The sequence below is a fragment of the Daucus carota genome, chromosome 9 (genome assembly GCF_001625215.2).
Source record: "Daucus carota subsp. sativus chromosome 9, DH1 v3.0, whole genome shotgun sequence".
Classification (NCBI taxonomy): Eukaryota; Viridiplantae; Streptophyta; class Magnoliopsida; order Apiales; family Apiaceae; genus Daucus; species Daucus carota.
In genome coordinates, this window is record NC_030389.2 from 10,011,679 (window position 1) to 10,032,322 (window position 20,644).

At 35.2% G+C, this 20,644-nt stretch overlaps 2 protein-coding genes across 2 annotated transcripts; both read right to left on the reverse strand.

Moving 5' to 3' along the window:
• Positions 1–13,554: 13,554 nt before the first annotated feature.
• Positions 13,555–14,350, reverse strand: LOC108201235 (ankyrin repeat-containing protein ITN1). Its single transcript, XM_017369527.2, has 2 exons — positions 14,231–14,350; positions 13,555–14,157 (listed from the first exon to the last, which is right to left on the reverse strand). Exons 1-2 carry the CDS (start codon positions 14,348–14,350, stop codon positions 13,555–13,557), a joined length of 723 nt encoding a protein of 240 aa, XP_017225016.2.
• A 59-nt stretch (positions 14,351–14,409) lies between these two features.
• Positions 14,410–16,782, reverse strand: LOC135149409 (protein ACCELERATED CELL DEATH 6-like). Its single transcript, XM_064085122.1, has 2 exons — positions 16,153–16,782; positions 14,410–14,855 (listed from the first exon to the last, which is right to left on the reverse strand). The coding sequence occupies exons 1-2, from the start codon at positions 16,778–16,780 to the stop codon at positions 14,410–14,412; spliced, it is 1,074 nt and encodes a 357-aa protein (XP_063941192.1). The 5' UTR covers positions 16,781–16,782.
• Positions 16,783–20,644: the final 3,862 nt, after the last annotated feature.

Genomic DNA, 20,644 nt, shown 5'->3' on the forward strand with positions numbered 1-20,644 from the left:
TAGCCATACTAAGTAACCACAACCACTAGCGCCGTTAGGACATTGCAACATCCGTCTACCAACGTCGGGACCGTTGTCATGACAAACTCTCCTAACAAGGACTTTGTCACAGTAGCACTTATCGACAGCAACGGAATCCATAAATGTTATAATGTGTTTGAGATAGTGATGAAGGTGAGATGATGAGGGAGGGACTTATTTATAGGTGAAAATGATAAGTCCATCAGTTTAAAATATTAAAATATAAACAACTTAATACATAAGACTGGGTTCGTAAAGTGGGGAAGGACAATGTATTATTGTAAGTACATAATAAGAAACACAACAACACATGCATGTTACTAGGACATGAACTTAAATCAACGTTCGTTTTTATTTTTTGAACAACCCTCCCCTTTCTTTTTTCCCTTCACAGATTTAACTTCTTCATCATGCCTCTCCCTAATCCTCTCCTTTGCAAAGTGATGATCCCATATGAGGTCGCTCATCTCCTTAGTCATCTCAGTAAGCACTGCAGTAGCACGCGCCTCAAGTGGGTCATCGATCCAAAACATGTATCCGCACCCCTCTGGCCATAGTGGACACCGGGACATCATTCTTCCAGCATTAGGCCCAGTCCCTCGATAAGTACTATGAACGGCAAGCCTTTCACAATAGCACGTATCCCCTTGAACAACCTCACCTATTGGATCCATGTAATTAAGATTTGTTTAAAAAGTGTGAACAAGTTTTCCACTATTTATAAGGCCAATTTCCCAAGTACGCTCCCTTCATACAAATGTTACTCACCATATTACCATTATTGCGGAAGAAAATAATGGAATCTCTGTCATGGGTGCAATATAGGCTTCACATGGCTACAGTCTTGTAATCTGACACCGAAGGAATCTATGCAGTTTCACATGGGTGCATTATAGAGGTTCACATGGGTACATTTTCACATGGCTACAGTCTCCGAATTTCTGCAAAAAATAATTCACATGGGTGCATTATAGGGTTCACATGAGTACAGTCTCCGAATCTCTGCCAAAAAGACCATGTCATTTACTTTTATCATGGTTACAGTAAACGAATCTATGCAGTTTCACATGGGTGCATTATAGGGGTTCACATGGGTACACTTTCACATGGCTACAGCCTCCGAATTTCTGCAAAAAATAATTCACATGGGTGCATTATAGGGTTCACATGAGTACAATCTCCGAATCTCTGCCAAAAAGACCATGGCATTTACTTTTATCATGGTTACAGTAAACGAATCTATGCAGTTTCACATGGACCGATTCAAACACCTTCACCACTATACTCAAGTAGCTTCACATGGCTACACTCCATGAAAGTTGTGCAACCCTAGCCTTCCAACTCAACTACTTCACATGCCTACAGTGGATTATTAGTCTATATGTACTCATGTTTATTGAAGGTGTCTACACTTAGAACTTCAAACTTAAATCTTCTCATCAGGATATGTTCTCATCCTCTAGAATTTGGTTGCTACCACAAATGGATGACGACTACTATAGTTTGAGATACACCGATCCCAAAGAGTATTTCGCTGGAGTGCGGCGCGAGTGGGCATTCCGTCTTGAAGAATCGAATCAGTTGCGAAATGATCTGATTGGTCTCGGTGCAAAGCTCCCCGTCCGCGATTCTTTAGGCGTGTATCCGGCTCGTAACTTCAACGGTAGTTGGGGTGATTATCGCCGTTTGGTCATTGAAGTTGTGGGACTAATAAGGGAAGAGAACAACAGAATGTTGTTGCGTCGTTGTCGTTTCTACATGCTTAAGTTGGTAAAAGATTCGGCAGCTGCTAGCGGTAGGGAAATGACTTTTGAAGAAGAATGTCAACTTCTTCAAAATCCAAATTACTTGTCCGGTGAGCCGATGTCCGATGAAGAGGCAACTGATGATGATGATTCCGAATAATATATTTTGTTCTTACTTTTATTTTCAATAAATCTAGTTGTTTGTACTTGCATTATATTTATTTCAATGAAATTGCATTTAGTAAGAGCATAAACACAACATTACAACTACTTCAAAATCACTCACGTCTAACATATGACAAAATTCATCACGGATGCTTTGCATACTCGTCAAAATTTGATTTCACAATATCTATCACTTTTGCATCGTATTCTGCCCAGCTCTCTTCCAACAATGCTACCCTTTGCTCCTCCGTGATCTGTCCTTTCAAGAAAGAAGTATTTGTATCTCTATCTTTTTTGAAGTGATATTCTCGCAACGCCCTGCCTACTCCATACATAACCTCAGTGTCGGTCTCATCCTTGGTCGGCACCCAATGTCTGCCCTTTCTTTCTTCTCGATATTGCAACAACCGCATCTCCGCAACAAACTTCATCTTCCTCGATGCCCTTTCCGCAGCAATTGAAAGCTCGCCTTTCGTTTGTTCATAAGCCCATTCTTCCATCCCCTCGTCTTCCTTTCTCGATCTTTTATGGTTCTCCATTCAGAGCTTTGTTTGTACGAGTCGATCTAGAATATGTGTGTATGTGTGAGAATGGCTAAAAACCTAATGGTATTTTATAGAAACATATCGGTTACAAAAATTCACAATTTTATTACTAGCTATGTAATTACAACATTATTAATTAGATACTTACTAAAACTTGAATTAAATATATAAATATATATATATATATATATATATATATATATAATTACCTTTTAAATTATACTTCAATATGAGCTTAAATATTTAAATATTACAATCTATAATATTATATTATATCATTACATAATATAATAATATAAAATATAATATCACAAATAATGTATCACTATATAATATAAAATATTTTTATATTATATCATTATATAAATAATATTATAAAATATTATAATATAAATAATATGGGTCGCCCTTTGAAATAATATTTTCCGATTTTTGAATTTTTTTTTTTAAAATAACCCATATGGGTCGCCCTTTGAAAGGGCGCCCCATATGACAATAATTCCAGCATGGGTCGCCCTTTCAAAGCGCGACCCTTACTGGAGTGGTTTTTGGTTTGGGTCGCGCTTTCTCAATGAATTAGACTGGTTAGTTTTGAAAACTCGAAAAAAAACTGGTTAGTTTTGAAAAGTGGTCGAATAAAGTGGTTAGAAATGAGACGGAGCCCGGAGTAATGCCTGAGTCACAGCATCAAGGTCTGACCTGATTAAAGGCCAAAGGATTTCCCGCCGCTATTCATGTCATCTTTACCATTAAAAAATAGAGTTAATTACAGTTTGTAATCCTTAGGATTGCTCCAAACGCACTTAAGATCATGAACTATCAAACGTGACATAATGCACCCTGAACTTTACACACACAACGATATAAAAAAATTTAAAATATGTATCTAGATTTAGAATCTGAAAATTTACTGTTATTTTTACATAAAGTTCAGGGTGCATTATGTCACGTTTGATAGTTCAGGATCTTAAGTGCGTTTGGAGCAATCCTAGGGGTTACAAACTGTAATTAACTCTTAAAAGATACTCCCTCCGTCACATTACCTCATTTTTTGTGTGCGTCCCAAAAGGAATGAACCTATAATACTTAGTATTTTTCAACACTATTTTTCACTATTACACCCACTACCTCTATATTTTATAATCTCTTTTTACACTATTACACCCACTACTTTCCTCCACTATCTCAAATCTATTATTAAATATTGATCGGTCCCACCACTTTATCCACTTTTCAACTACATTTACTACCTTTTTCTTAATCTCCGTGAAGACGGAGGGATAGTATTTCCTTCACCTTTTTCTTATTATAAATATATATATATATATATATATATATATATATATATATATATATATATATATATATATATATATATATATATATATATATATATATATATATATATATATATATATAAGGTCTTACTCTGATAGAAACTATTAGGATAAAAACTAAATAGAAACTAATACGATTAAGTAAAATGATGCGGGTTTTGGGACCGGGGATGGACCGGGGTTTTGGCTGTTAAAGACTGTTTGGAGCCTGTCCAGGGCCTGTGAGGAGCCTTGGCGAGGCCTTAGCGGGCCCGGAGTGGATTGAGTGAGGGTGAGGGTGAGCTCCAGGTGGGTGATGATAGATAGGGGGTGGTGATGACATACAGGGGTGGATGAAGTTATTTAGGTATAATTTCTCTTGATTTTCATTTTAGTTTTTATTTTAGTGGTTTCTATTTGAGCAATCGCACACACACACACACACACACACATATATATATATATATATATATATATATATATATATATTCATTATTTGTAGTTTATTTGAAAACTAAAAACATTTTTATTTTTTGTTTAAATACTCATTATGGAGAATCTCTTTTTATTTTTTTTCCAAAATTTAATATAGACTGTTCTTATCCAAAGTTAATATATTAGGCTATCGTGTACCAGGGGAGAGCGTGGGCCGGTTCGGCTCGGTTTCTCGATAAAACCGGGACAACAATTATATATTTTCGGTTTTTAAAATCGAAAACCGCAACCACCGGTTCGGTTTCGGATTCGGTTTAAAAAATCTCGGTTCGGTTGTAATCGGCTCGGTTTCGGTTTCGGTTATAAAACCGACAAATATAAGAATAAAAAATGATGCGCGTAATTTAGACATAATAATTAACACAATTGTAATAAAGATTCAGCAGCACCAGTTTTAACCAAATTAAACTAGAGCAGAGCTTTATATGGTGAAGTATCCAACATTTTCAGCATGTTAAAGGTGAAAATAGTGTAGTGAATTTCATGCCAATAGTAGAACTCTTTCGAAGAAGAGAATAGACATCCCCTTTTTTTGCTAAATGTTTGAGCAATTCTTTACCTTCCAATTTGCTTAAAATCAATTAAAAATTCAGAAAGCAGCAAGTGTTTATAATTACTGTTGATAGAGGAATTTGGTAATCAACAAAGATGAGGTTCATAGCTGGAATCAAGATTTATGACGGTGGTTTTAGCTGCTGGAGTGTGGTGGTTGTGTGTTTTAGGGGGTGGATGAGATTAGGGTTTTGAGTTGGTTCCACGTGCTCGCAACTCATGATCCCCTAATGTGCGTACGTACCCCTATATATTTATAGAGGATCAAGTCATACGTAGTTTTATTGAACCAAGACTCTTAGTTTGATCAGAACTAGGCTTCTTGGGGATAAGACCAACCCTGAGGTGGTGACTTATCTCTTAGACGTCCAACGCCTACAGAGTCCTACTCCAGTTAGAATTAAGCCTTGAGGCTGACTACCTCAGACTCCTAGTCCAAGTACATCACGGATACGGCATTATCTCCACTACGAGAGATAACACTAACCGCTACGTTTCGTAGCATGAAGGAGACGTCTGGTAGGGCCGTGACCAATTCCTTGAGGTGTAGGGATGTGCCCTTACCCCCTAGTGAAGGTTCTCACTAAGAGGTAAGACGAGTAAGGAGCCAAGTTACATGATCGTCTCAATCCCCCAATGAGGGCTAACTCACCAGAATATAGGATTCAGACATATGATCGATCTTCATGTTACCCCTGAGGGCCTTCAAGAGCCATGATCACCTCAAGCCCCCACACGAGGGTTAACTCGGGAGATAGCAGGATTGAGGATTGTAGATCATGCCCGGATGAGCTCGGGAACTATCAGATGAGCCTGATAACTACCAGATGAGCCTGATAACTAGTCTTCATGTCCCTCAGAAGGGTAGGTCTTCGTATCCCTCGGAAGGGTCGTCATTGAGACTCACTCATCCTCTCTCATAGATTATTTAGCAGTGGTCGCGACCCCTGAGGGCGCGCCTTGAACTCCGCTGGCCATTAGTCGTTCCAACAACACGTCAGACCTGTCTTCTAATACCCGAAGGCCGCGCCCACAGGATCGTCCCGGAAGGGGGGCGCCCCCGGTCTTCACCTCGTGCCCAATTTCCACTATAACACATAGAAAAGGTCTTCTATATTTCATCCAGCTATGATGGTATATTTGAACAAGGGATGCACCCTTAGAGGACACATCTTTTCGTGAGACGAACACAAGAGGTCGCACCCTCGCTTAAGGAGACAACTACATGGATAGTTCGATTCATCCGCATACCTTTGTTTCCAACTTTGTCATAGGTGCAAATTCACTCCTTATCTGAGTACATAGGCCGAGCCCTTCCGAGGCCGAGCCCACCGAGGTAGTGCTGTTCCGAGGCCGAACTCTTCGAGGCCGTGCCCTCCGAGGCCGAGCCCTCCGAGGCCGCGCCCTTCCGAGGCCGAACACAGCCCTCCAAGGCCGACCAACCGAGGCCGAGCCCTCTGAGGCCGCGCCCTTCCGAGGCCGAGCACTCGGAGGCTGAGCCCTTCCGAGGCTGAGGCCGAGCACTCTGAGGCCGAAGCCGAGGCCGAGCCCTCAGAGGGCCGAGCTAAAATTATATTCGTCTAGATTAGCTAGGTACGTACCCGGCCAGCAAGGGTCAAGCGCCCTCCGAGGCAATGCCCTTTCGAGGCCGAACCCTCCGAGGCCGCGCCCTTCCGAGGCCGAGCCCTCCGAGGCCACGCCCTTCCGAGGCCGAGCCCTACGAGACCGCGCCCTTCTGAGGCCGAACACAGCCCTCTGAGGCCGAGCCCTTCCGAGGCCGACCCCTCTGAGGCCGAAGCCGAGGCTGGGCCCTCAAAGGGCCGAGCTAAAATTATATTCGTCTAGATCAGCTAGGTACGTACCCGGCCAGCAAGGGCCAAGCCGAATTTGGCTATAACAATAACCACATAATAAATAGTAGAAATAGATTAGCTCAGTGATATGCTAGACATATATACACAAAGAACTATGTACCACAAGCTCTGGTCTTAAGTTCCAATAATAACCTGTGATCCTGCAGGGAGACATTGCAGGTATACACTGAGAAGTTGGTATTGTGTGATTCTTGTTTCTAATAAAGTTGGTGTTCGAAACAAACATCATCTTGGACAAACTTATAAAATATAACATATTTATCTCTTTGAAATTATTTTTAAATTTATATATTATATATAATATATATTTATATTTATTTATTGAAATAATCGGTTTCGTTCGGTTTTTGTCGGTTCGGTTTCAACCAATAACCGGAACTGAACCCATAATATCGGTTCGGTTTTTTATTTTTCGGTTTCGGTTTTGGATCGGTTTTTTCGGCTCGGTTTTCATCGGTTTCGGTTTTATTTCGATTTTTTGCTCGGCCCTATTGTGTACTACTTATGATTTCGATATGTTATAAAGCTTGTGTCATGTTCCACGTAGAACAATTAGGCATGGAACCTTGTTACCTTACATTATTTTTAGTACTTTATTAGTTAGGGTTATGCGCCAAAATTGCACATGAAAAAAAACGTCTTATTAATGTATTATATTTTGAAATTATTTTTGAATACAAAAAAAAATGTATTTAGATTTAGATCCTGAAAATCTATTCTGCAATAAAACTTTAGTGATTCTATGATTCCATTTTACACATTGGTTCTCTTTTTAGCGCCACCCTGTAACCCTGTTCATTCAGTTATATAAGTTTCCAATAATTTAGTTAATTTCGCTGGCAGGTTCAAACTCATGCTTACCCAGGCAGATCTTTATTTTAAAGAACCTTTGAAATGATTCACTATATTCAGAAATTGTATAATAATAAATTGTATAATAATTATTTATAGTTATCACATCAATATTACTAAAATACAATTTTCTATAATATACATAATATTATTAAACTAAAATATCTTTTTCATTTGTCAGGTCTTATATTTCAGTAATATATTATTCTGCCCAATTGATTTAAGTAACATCACTGAGCTTAAATTTGTTCAGAAATTAACATAAGATAAACCGCAAGAGTATAATAAAAAAGTTTTAATTCGAATTTAGTAGAGTATAGAAATAAAAGAGTTTTAATTCGAATTTAATACATGTCAGCTCATTCCTAAATATAAAATATTTTCTACAAAGATTTTAAACACCAATTCCGGATACAAGTACTAGTAGACTGTGTTTGCGCTCTTTTCTTCATATATACTTGCCTTCGAGTACTGTGTTATATCATCATGCACTAATGTAAGGTTTTAATTTTTTGTTTCCTGCTTTCATCTCCTATAGATTCTGGTATACTTCTGCTTTAAATGTTATCCACTAATTAAAGAAGAATTTTATATGCATCTGTATGCTATTTATTGCCTTATTAATCAGGATGGATTCAGTTTATGCAGGGCCAACATATAAGGAGGTCAAGTATAATATTTGATCACTAACGTCCTTTTCTCGAGAGCTAATATCGTTCTTCTGACTAAACATGAACAATGCCAAACCAAACTAAAGGGCAAATCTAATCGCTCCTAGAGCATGGTCTGATTAAACAAAACTGAATGTGAAATTAACAAAGAGCTCAGTTATATTGCATTATAAATAAGATGAATCATGCATTCACTGCTAGTCCCCTCGCTTAACTTCTTTGGACGCGGGGAAAGTTTAAAGTATATAAGAATGTCATGGACAACTAAACAGGAACCGATATTAGACATATATGCTGTCAGATCTGTGCGGTATGCAAGCACAACAGAAGTTCTGGTGAAGCAATCGGAAGAAAGGTTGTATAGGGCCGTAGTATTATTGTTAAATGATGTGATGAAGTATACAACAAATCTGCAGTAACTGAAAGCACGAGTGCCACTTCATCTGCATATTTGAATGTACAAAATTGGGGATCCATGAGTTCCGGACATATCATTCCAACTTGGCAATCAGGGAGAAAGGTGCGTGTATTTTCTGCGATGTTCTTTTTAGTTGAGATGTTATTGTTTGCTTTGAGACCTCATGACAAAAATATATGTGCTCACCTTCTTTCGGTTTTGCTCCACCACATTGTGCACCAGGGGTGTTTAGATTAGAGAAGCAGTGGCTTCTTTTAAGTAGAAGTGCAATGAAGAAGTAAGAATGTCGTTTGGGAAAAAAAGTAAATCACTTTTTCTTTTAAGTAAAAGTGGAATGGTGCTGTTTGGCCGCTTCTGAACAGTTTACTCCCTCTGTCCTTCTCATTTCTTTACTGTTACTATTTTGGGATGTCCCTCTCATTTCTTTACGTTACTATAAATAGTAAGTTACTATAAATAGTAAGTTTTTCTCATCATTACACCCACTATCTTCTCTTACTATCTCATATTTAACAATAAAAACTACTATTACACCCACTACTTTCATCCACTATCTCAAATCTATTATTAAATATTGATAGGTCCCACCACTTTACCCACTTTTCATCAAATTTTACTCATTTTTTATATATTGTCTTGGTCTCCGTGTCCCCCTCCAATGTAAACAATTGAGGGGGACGGAGGGAGTATTTATATTCTTTTATGTAAAAAATTTCGAAGTCAAACTTTTCATTAGGATTGTCCGAATACGAAAAATTGAAAATACTAATTTTTTTTGGTAAATCATATTTATTTTTGAAATTTAATTTTACAAAAATATAAAAGATCACTTAAAAAAATAATTTACAATATCTTATTATTATATTAAATTTTATATCCAATAGATTATAAATACAAAAAAAAATTATTTAAACACATAAATTAAAATTGATTTTGACTTATAAATAACTTATTTTCTTTTTTTAATTTAAATAAATGACCTCCCTTTCTATGGCCGTATTTGAAAGTTAGCGGTTTGGAGAAAAATTAGAATTTTGGGTAAAAAGGCTAATTTTCAAAAAGTTACTTTGAGGAACTTTCTGGGTTATAGGTTTTGGTATGTATCATAAAAAGCTAATAAAATAGCTATTTATCAAACAGTTTCATATGTAACCGCTGATTCAATCCGCTAGTCAAAACATTTATTTCAATCAGCTAGTCAAAACATTTAATTTAATCTACTAACCGCTAAACGCTAATTTCCAAACAGAGACTATATACACGAGTGATTAGCGATTGGATATTCAAGGGGTCGTTTGATTGAAGGGTATCTGGAATCAGGTATGGGTTTTGTTCATTTCAAACTCATATTTGCTGTTTGGTTGCAAAAATTTAAACTTCAAATCCATACCTCAAACCCCCCAAGTATGAGTTTTTAATATCCAAGGGAGAAGGTGGGTATGAGATAGACGGTATGAGAATCAATTTCATTTTTGAATTTTTGTCACTATTTCAGTAATCAGATATTAATTCTTAATACAACAATAATCAATGATGAAAAAATATATAATAATAATAATATTTTTTAAATTTTTTTAATTAATATAAATTAATAATATAATTTTTTGAATTTTGATATATATTGATTCTAAGACCCAACCAAACACCTGATCAGATATGATACCTTAAATCCATACCACCTTCACCCGATTCCTCATTCTAACCACATACCACTCGGCGAACCAAACGACTCCTAAGATCTAGCTCCAAACTAGGGTCTGCATGGACTTTGCTGAGGACAACGTTACTACCCATCTCGTTTCATTTTGGAGCCAATTGATTGAGACATGGTGACGGAGGATTAAGGGATACTAAAACTACCTTCTATCCCGAAAAAATAATTTATATTTATTAATAAGAGTTAAGTTTCATGTAGTCCGCATATTTATTATAGTACCGTAGACCACGTATGTTCTGCAACTATAAAATGACATAAAAACATTACAAAATGTATGAAACTTGTTATTTTGTAAAATACATTCTATAAATATCACTATTTCATGAAAAATATTAAAAATCATTTATGTTCGACAAGTAGAACACATATGTTCTGTAATATGTAAATATATTCTGCAAACTTAACATGTTTTGCAGAATAATATGTTTTTCACTATTTAACTTGCAGAATGTTTAGGATTGTCAAAATTTTTAACAAAATAATGATGTTTATAGAACATGATTTGCAAAATAACACATTTTGCAATGTTTTTATGCCATTCTATAGTTGCAGAACATACGTGGTCTACGGTACTACAGTAAAAACGTGGATTACATGGAACTTTATTATTATTAATAAATATATAAATCTTTGTTAAGTTTGAGGATTTATATTTTTCTTACCTCCTCCTGAATTATAGATATCAATATAATTTCTTTAACGTGTCTAATTAGGAAAAAAAAGGAATAAAAAATTAGTAATTTTACAAATTAAAACAAACATTATAAAACTAATCAATAACCTGAGTAATTTTGAAAAATAAAAGAAAGAAGCCTAATGATCTGTTTGAGAGTGTTGTTAAAAATTACTTAACGGTCAAAAAATGTGCTGGTAAAAAAGTGATGTTATAGAGATCAGATAATTGTTTGATAATTTTTTGATATTAGGTTATTTTGAGTTGTAATATATTAAAAAAATAACTTTTTTGGTGGGGTTTGACAGTGAGATTTGTAACAGTTCCCTGAAAAAATTGAAAACAGCTTTTTTCAAAAGCACGAAAGATATGCTTTTTCTAAAAACAGTTTTTTTAACTAAAACTGCTGTTCGGAAAAACTGTTTTCACAGTTTTTCGAGCAGCTTTTGCTATTTGCAACAGCAGCCTGCCTAGCTCACTAACTACACTGCTCACTGGTCGTTGGCTCGTTGCTTCACATATTCATCCCGCGGCAGCCGGCTGCTCTCTAGTCTCTCCCTCTCAAGATTCAATCGGTGCTTTACGATCTCACTTACTTTCTGAATTTCACGGTACGATATTTTGATTGATTCTTGGATAAATTTTTAGTTTTTAAAACTTTTGCATCTTTTGTGATTTCATATATTGAAACTGTTAATCGGGGTCCGGGTTCCTCAGGAATTAGAGTTTGAAGGGTGCTCTCTTTTATTTTGTATAATCTTTTGTGATTTTTCTTTTATTTTATCTGTTTGATAATTCTTATTGATTCATGGTGTGGTAGTCTAATTTGGTACTCCCGAGTTAAATCTTTAAATTACCAGGACTCAGCTAGGAGGCAAGGTCTTAATTATTAATTACTTAGTGCTTGTTTGGTTGACATCTAGATATGTGGGCAGTAGAAGTTCCTAGGAAGTAGTATTTGATTAAACTGTTTGATTGACATTAATTGGGGAAGTGTAAGTTCCCTAGAATTTTAAATGCCTATAAAACATAGGAAGTATAAAACATAGGAAGTTATTGACCTAGACCCCCTTGGTAACTTGCACTTACTGTAGGAAGTTGAAACCTATCTATCAACCAAACACAAATTTTAACTTCCCATTTATTATAATTTCCATAGTAATTTCAAATTACATAGGATTTAACTTCCTATTGGTAACCAAACAAGCACTTAGTACATCATCCTGATTTCTAAGCACTGCAATGCTGAGTTGTCGACAATTGTGTACTGTAATTTCTTGTGTTTCCTTTCATGCCTAGTTCGTCGCTATTGCCTATTAGAATTGTATCATTATGTGCTACTATGTCGTAATAATTATCATAATGGCCTCTAGAAAAGAATGGATATGCAGCTCTGTAATATTCCTATGAGTTCGGCATGCAGTCTGCTTGTGTTTTTTTTCTTTGTAGCTAAAGAAATATGCTGAGGGAGACAGAATCTCCAGCTTGAGATTTTATTTTGGGAATTTTAATCACTTATAGTAATAAGTGTTTTCAGGCTTCCAATCTAGAGCTTTTGATTTAGGACCTCGATTTATGTATTTTCTCGTTTTTCACTTATATATCAGAATGATTTTGCACTTCGATTTTGCAGTGTGTATATTAGGACTATGATCAAGCTTTTCTCCTTTAAATAAAATCACCTTTGCCACAGGCCACTCTTAAGTGATTTGCCTCCCAACTTTTCTAGGATCTTTTTTCCTCCTTTCTTTGAGAATTCATTGTTTCTTTGTAGCTAAAGAAATACTCATTACCTTGTCTCTGAGTTTCAAGTCTTGAACTTTGTTTTTCTCAGTCTCTCCTCCTAAATGTTGCTACCAAATTTCTTTTGCCTAGACTTCTTGTGGAATTCTTGTAACAAAAATTGCACATTATGATTCCTCTTTGACCAGACCTCCGAGCATTCTCATTTTCCCTAAATTTCACTATTTACTAATCGGGCTCATCCAAGATCTTTTCATTAGTTTTCACCTTGTCCTCATTTTGGACATGCTTGAGAGCATCAGCATAAGATCTTCTCATAGCAATCCTTCCATCTTTCTTATTCTTATCTTCTCCTCTTTATTGTCCATTCTATACTTTTCGAGGTTCGTGGGATGAAGCAGAGTTCTATTAGTGGATTTGGTTCAACGCCATTCTAACTACTTTATATCTCCTTCCCTTTCGAACATCTAAATCAGAAAGGTCTCAACAAAATTAACTAAAGATCACAACTATCTCAAATTTCTTCTCTATTATCTATTCTATTTCTCTCCATTCCAATCTTCAGCCCTCTCCGGTTACCTTTTCCAAAATTTACGATCAACCATCAGTTCACTGATTCTTTCAAATTCAGATTGGTGTTAAAGTTTGTTTCTAAATATCTGGTTTATTATATAAACAATGAAAATAATGTAGATCTGAAAAGGAATTTAATACAATTCAGCGTTGACAAAAGCTAGTATTCCAACGTTACATCACATAGTTGGGAATCACACACTATTACTTGCAGGAAGTAAAGTTCTACTACGCACTTCGCCCCTTAGATTATAAATGTATACAGGAGTGGCACCGATTACGAAGAAGAGAATCAGTAGATTCACACCAGCGCCCAGTGTCGATTTGTCAGCTAGCATGACACTAGTTCCTTCAACAAAAGCTACCATCATTGAGCAAATCGCCAAAAAGTTTAATGCTGCTGTGTTCCGGACTATGCGTTTTACTTGACTCGCATCTTTGTTAGATGATGTAAAGAAGTAGAGTAATAACGAGGCAACCGACAACATCAGGGCAAGTGCATCAAGGATAATAAAATAGGCAAAATCAGTTTTTCTTAAAAGAACCGGTGATCCTTTGCTCCCATCAAAGCCCCCAGGCACGTTGAATAGTACTGAGAAGGCCACTGTTGCAATGAGTGCGGATACTACCATATGGGTGTTGATCGCTTTTCTGTGCTCCTCAATTTCTATGTTGTTAGTTATTTCAGTATGTTTCACAATTCTCTTCCCACTATCCGCATTTGGCTCTCTGAGTGTACGCCACAACCACCAATGCTTTCTAACATTGGCCTTAATGAGTGATGTTCTAACCAAGAGCTGCAATGAAAGATTGTTGTAATCAAAACTCACAGGTGTGAATGAGAATTAATAAGCTAGCTGGTATAAGTACCTGATTGGCTAACGTATGTGTTTCTTGTTCCAAATGCAGTACGTCCAAGGGGGTGTAATTGTTGGAATCGAGTACTTCCCAATCAACTTCCCACTCTGCTGGTCTTCTATCTATGAACATTGAACGTAACCATCTCATCACAATCCGCGAGGGACGTACTTTCATCCCTCTTGTTCCCATCAGCCTATAAACAAAAATTCCCAGCTTGGTAGGTGGAGTGGTGTATTGCCGCTATTGTCCCTTTTAGTTAAAAGGTTATTGCTTGCTTGAAAACCACGGGACAAGATATAATCAATAACACCCTTTCGATCTTCCTCCACCGCGATATGCAATATATTTCGACCACTTCCATCTGTAATCTCCCAACAATCTGGAAAATGTTTGACAAATGTCTTCATGACATCCACATTTCCAGTGTATGCTGCTATGTGTAAAGGTGTTCTTCCATACATCTTGTCTTTATGGTACGCCACATATTTGTCTTCATCAGCAACTAGAAGTCCAATTATTAGTTCCACTATTGTATGAAGATCGTTATGTGCCGCATAATGAAATACCGTCCAACCATAATCATCTACTTCCTTTAATAGACCTATATTCCAATCCAAAAGACGTTGCACGCATTCTGACATAAGAACAAAAACACAAAACAAGAGTGATCACTAGAATAGATCAGACATCTGCATGTATACACATTTATATATACATGAGCTCAAATGACAATTATGTACGAACTTAGCACAATACAGTACATAGTATTATGCCAAAAATTTATTAATTATACATCTGAAAGCTTATGAACTCACAAATAAGTATACCTATATATGTAAGTAACTGATGTCTTGCTAATAAGAATGAAGTGCAAATTTTTGTCAATCTTCTTTGTGCTTAGGAGTCTTTAATTCCCATTAGAAATTTTAAGGTTTTTTATAGTTTGTATGTACTTCTGAACAGGTAAACTCAAGAATTTTACTCGATGATAACTTTAAGTTTTTCACAATAATCTATGAAATCACGTGTAGCCATTTTCATATGTTTCTCTTTTCTTTGCTTATTAGCCATTTTCATATGTATGTGTTTGTGAATTTTAGCGATTTTTCCTCTAACCATAGATCCTCCTTTTCCTTTCTTTTATTAGGTGATTTATATGATTGGTGAGGTTGGTGAGTGCGTCCCCTACATCTACAAATGATGTTTATAGTTGGCTAAAAACAATACTAAAAGAAGAAATAAAAGTATTTTCTATTAAAAAAATCAATGCGATTAAGTAGAATGGTAAGGGTTTTTGGGACCAGTAATGGATCCCGAGATAGGCCTTGACGGGGTCTAAGTGGGGCCTAGTAGGGTTAAGGTGGGGTCGGGTGGGACCATGGTGGAGCCAAGTTTTGGCTCTTAAGGATGTCTGGAGCCTGTCCAGGGCCTGTGCGGAGCCTTGACGAGGCTCTAGCGGGTCCGAGATGGGTTGAGCGGGGGCGAGAGTGGGCCCTAGGTGGGTATGACACATAGGGGGTGGGTGATGACATATAGGGGGTGGGTGATATCATTTAGGTGTAGTTTTTCTTGGTTTGTATTTTAGTTTTTATTTTAGTGTTTGTATTTGAACAATTGCCTATATATATAGAGGGGTTTAAAATTTTTGGAGCTCTTATATATGTGAGCCCTGAGCGACGGCTTATTTTATTTTACAGTTGAGTTGGTGCTCGACTTTTAACGTTAACGGCATGGATTTATGCATAATTAACGGAAAGGGTGTAAACTGATTTGAAAAACTGAAGTAATGGGGGTGCGATTTGAATTATTCATAATTATGATATAAAATTGTTTTGAACGAAAATTATGTAGTGCGATATTCACTTTAATTCCATTTGATTGAAATGTTAGCGTGGAAAATACGGAGAGATGTATGATATGTGCAAACTTACCATGTCCCCCGTGATTCCTATAATCCAATACTACAGCATGCAAAGCTGTTCTTCCTTCCGGACCACCACATATGGCATGCAAATCTGTCCCCCCACCGGCACTACCACTTATAATGTTTGGCCAATTACAATTGACGAGAATGGTAGTAATTATATCAGTATAGTACCTAATAGAAGCCAAGTATAGTGGAGTTTCCTTGTACTTATTCTGAGGATGTGGATAGCTTGGATCTGTTACTACCAGAAGTTCCACAACAGCCCTGCGATTGTATCGTACAGCCCCGTGCAAGGCGGTTTCAAGATCCTCATCAGCACTTCTCATCAGATTCTGCACTGTCATCGATGCTGTAGCTGTACTAACGAGTTCTTGAACCACGTCAAGCTGCCCTTGTTTCGCTGCAAGGTGAAGCGCGGTCTCGCCTCTTGAATTGGTCTTTAAAAGTAGTGAACTATGGTTCATTAATATATGTTGGACACAGTTTATACTCCCGTACTGGCATGCCAGATGAAGAATAGTACTGTTTGTTGGTGTCCGTTGATCCTCTAGATCGGATGCCTGCATCGCGGCGAGGGCATTATTGTCATCATTGGTGACAGCATCATACAAGACAGATTTCATGTAGTTCATTGTGGATGTCATCTATGGATCGTCAAATTTACAAAGCAATGTGAGAAATAGTACTGTTTGTATAATTGGTATGTTCATTACCAAGGAAAGTAATTTACATTTATAGAAGAGGCTGATCCCTTCTTGAAGTTGGTTTTTTAAATTTTTTTAGCACTAGGATCACTTTGCTTGAGTTGACTGATTGTATTTGGACGGAATGGCATGGGGAGCGGTTTTGTAGAACTTAAAAGTACCGGTTAGGAGGCCGATTGGATATCTTAGAATAGATACTCAAATTATAAAGTTATATAAGTCATATTAGTCCAAAAAAAGTATTGTCATATTAGTCAAAAAAGAAAAGTACTGGTATTGTTTTTTAGGAAATAGTCATATATAATTGAAAAGTGATTTTTAATTTATGTACTTGGATTAATCTTTGGTATTTATAATTTATCGGGGTATAATAATTATTAATGTAATAATAAAATATTATAAATTATCTTTCGAAACCGTCCTTTATATTTTTGTAAAATCAAATTTTAAAAATAAAAAGAAGTCACTAAAAAAACTAGAGAAATGAATTGACGGGACCCGCACAAGCGGTGGTTCAACTTCTCGGATTCTAATTTATAAGTCAAAAATTGAAAGTTGATTTATAAATATTTTACATAAGCTATAGAATTAATCTGCTTCTAATTTATAAACGGGCCAAACACGACATTATTATCATCGGTTGCCATTAAATTAAGTGGATTGAATCCAGCATGAACGAATATTTACCTTTTTGTAAAAAAATTCTACTTATACTGACAAAAAAATTGGTTAATGTAGTAAAATATTCTTGAATAACCGGCAAAAATAATATGAAAATCAGATTGTTTGCAAAACACAATGGTAAAGATTTTGAACTACAAATATATGAGATGAGAAGTCAAAAATGAATAATTAGGAGGTGTTTGGCAACCGCTTAAAAGCCGGGCTTCTCAGTTTATAAGTTAGAACCACTTAATCGTACTGTTTGTGTAAAAAGTTAAAAAGTACTTATAAAAAACTGAGAATACTAACTTTTGTTTCATGACTTTTACTCCTTAATCACTTATAAGTCTTATTTTGATTCTAATATCTACTTCACTTTCTATACATTATTCAAAAAACACTTATTTTAATCTCACCCAAACGATCCCTTACTTAGCCGAAAAATGAATTATCACATAAAGAAGCAGACAATGCAAGATGTAAGTAAGAACATCTCTAATCGGGTTTACTATAATGATTGATGAATTAGACCTGTAAAATTTGTCGAATCTGTAAAATATTTTGTTTCGATTGTATTGATTATATTGATTGGTTATATTTCAAAAAAATAATTATTATTTCAAGTTATCATAAATAGAATATATTATGTGAATATGATAATCAATGATTTGACATTTGCTACAGAAGTGGTTCGACAAATATAAGCATTTATAAAAACTTAGACTATAATTTATAGTATGGTTGAAATGTGATATATTTAAGAAATTATTTATATAGCCTTTAACCCGTGCGAAGCACGGGCGGGTATATAGTTCGTAATTTATTATTTATATTTAAATTTTAACGTCATTTTATTAGTATTTTAATATTAATAGATTGAATTTAATTAAATTATATTATTCGACTGATTATATTCTCTCCCGATTACTTGAAAATGGACAAACCCTATATATATATAATACATTTAATCCGATTTTAGTACATGTAGATTTAAAAATTAAAAAAATCAGAAAATTTAATTTTTTTCCAAACATAGACGATCTTGTAATACATTTGAAAGATTCAGTAATCTAATCAATCGAATTTCAACATAATTCTGTAATGTTGATTTTTTTGACAACAGAAACTTTTAAGATTAGAATTTGAAAGGGTTATGTAATGTGTGGTGTTTATATTGATATAGAACACGTTAAAGTTAAAAAGAGTTATATAAAGTTTCTTGTTAAAAAAAGATATTCAAAATTATTATTTATAATTTTATTTATAACATCATTATAATTTTTAATGAAATATTATATGATAAGATATTGTTAGGAGTGTTTTTAATATTTGAAACTGTTTAACAATGTAAGACTAATAGACTCCACATTTGTAGAGTTAAATATAACTAAAATCTAGGACTACAAATTATACCCATGTTGGCTTATTATAGTATAGTATAGATTATTTAATTTTAATATATCAACTATTTATTGATTAAGAATTTTTGGAGTTGCTCGGCGAAAAAGTACTACATGTATGGTGCCAGTAACATCAACAAATAAGATTCTCTTATGTTCATGTTCTTTGTTTGTAAGCAAGTGAACTAAAATATAGTGCATCAAATGAACCAATTGGCTCTACTTTCTATCTGTTCAATCGGCAAAACATACTGCTTCGTATTTGTCGCGGTTGTTGCACAGCTCTGATGACGAATTTCTTTATATAATCAGTAAATAATTATATCGCTGCTGAGTGCTGCTGACACACAACCACCATTTTCTTTTTAAATAGGGTAAAAGAATGTGGAGGATTTTATATATTTGTAATTTGTAATACAATAGGACCCATTTGTTATTTGAATAAGACGTATGAACAAATTTAACAAATTTAACAATATAAAACACTGAAGTCGTATGAACAAATTTAACATTGCAAAACATTAAAGTCATTTCTATTATATTTGTTGTAGGTATAACAATTAAGGGTCTGTTTGGGAGTGCTGTTAATAATTGCTGTGCTGTTAGAAAAAGTGCTGGTAAAATAAGTGCTGTTGTAGAAATCAGATAACTGTTTGGTAATTTTTTGATATTTACTTATTTTGAGTTATAATATAAAAAAAATAATGATTTTGGTGAGGTTTTTTAATGAAATCTATAACAGCATTCTGCAAAAGCTGAAAAGCAGCTTTTTCCAAAAGCATGGGAGGACCTGCTTTTTCTAACAGCAGCTTTTCAGCTAAAAGCTGCTGTTCGGGAAAGCTGCTTTTAGATTTACCAAACAGAATTTCACCTGCTTTTCAGCAAAAAGCTGCTGTTGCTGTGTGCAACAGCAACCCCAAACAGTACCTAAGAAGTCATTTAAAAAGTCTTCTGAATCACAACCGTGGGAACTGACGTCAGATAATTATAGTTTAATCTTAGTCGGATTTAGACTCTACCTTGGGTGCGAGGTAGTGTGATCATCTGGACAAGAAAGATCGTAAGACAATTTGGTACTCCTTCTGTCTCAAGCATTTATTTATATTATATATTGGACATGTTGATTCAGAAATATGTATGAAATTATAAAAAAGGGAAAGAAAAGTTGCTAAAGTGACGAGACTCATTAAATTTTGATGTATAAAGAGAGATATTGGAGTAAAAGTAGTGTGAAAAAGGAAGAAAAGTCGGAAAATAATGATACCCATTAACTATTTTCGATAAGTTTTGAAATGTAAATAAAATTAGATATGACACTAAAAAACAAAGCTGAAAAAATATGAAAGTAGGCCAATATAAAATTATATTATAGATTTAATATGAGTTTTTATTTTGGATACACAAAAATACAAGAAATATTTAAGTATATATATTTAATATGGAAGTCTTGATCTTTGTTTTTCTCCGTCTCTCCTCCTAAAAATTGCCACCAAACATCTCTACTTCTCTTTGGTCAGACCTCAGAGCATTCTCATTTTCCCTAAATTTCAGCAGTTACTAATCGATCTTGATCATCCAAGATCTTTTCATTAGTTTTCACCTTTTCCTCATTTTGGACATGCTTGAGAGCATCAGCATAAGATCTTCTCATAACAGTCCTTCCATCTTTCTTATTCTTATCTTCTCGTCTCCATTATTCATTCTATACTTTTCGATTAACCTTCAGTTC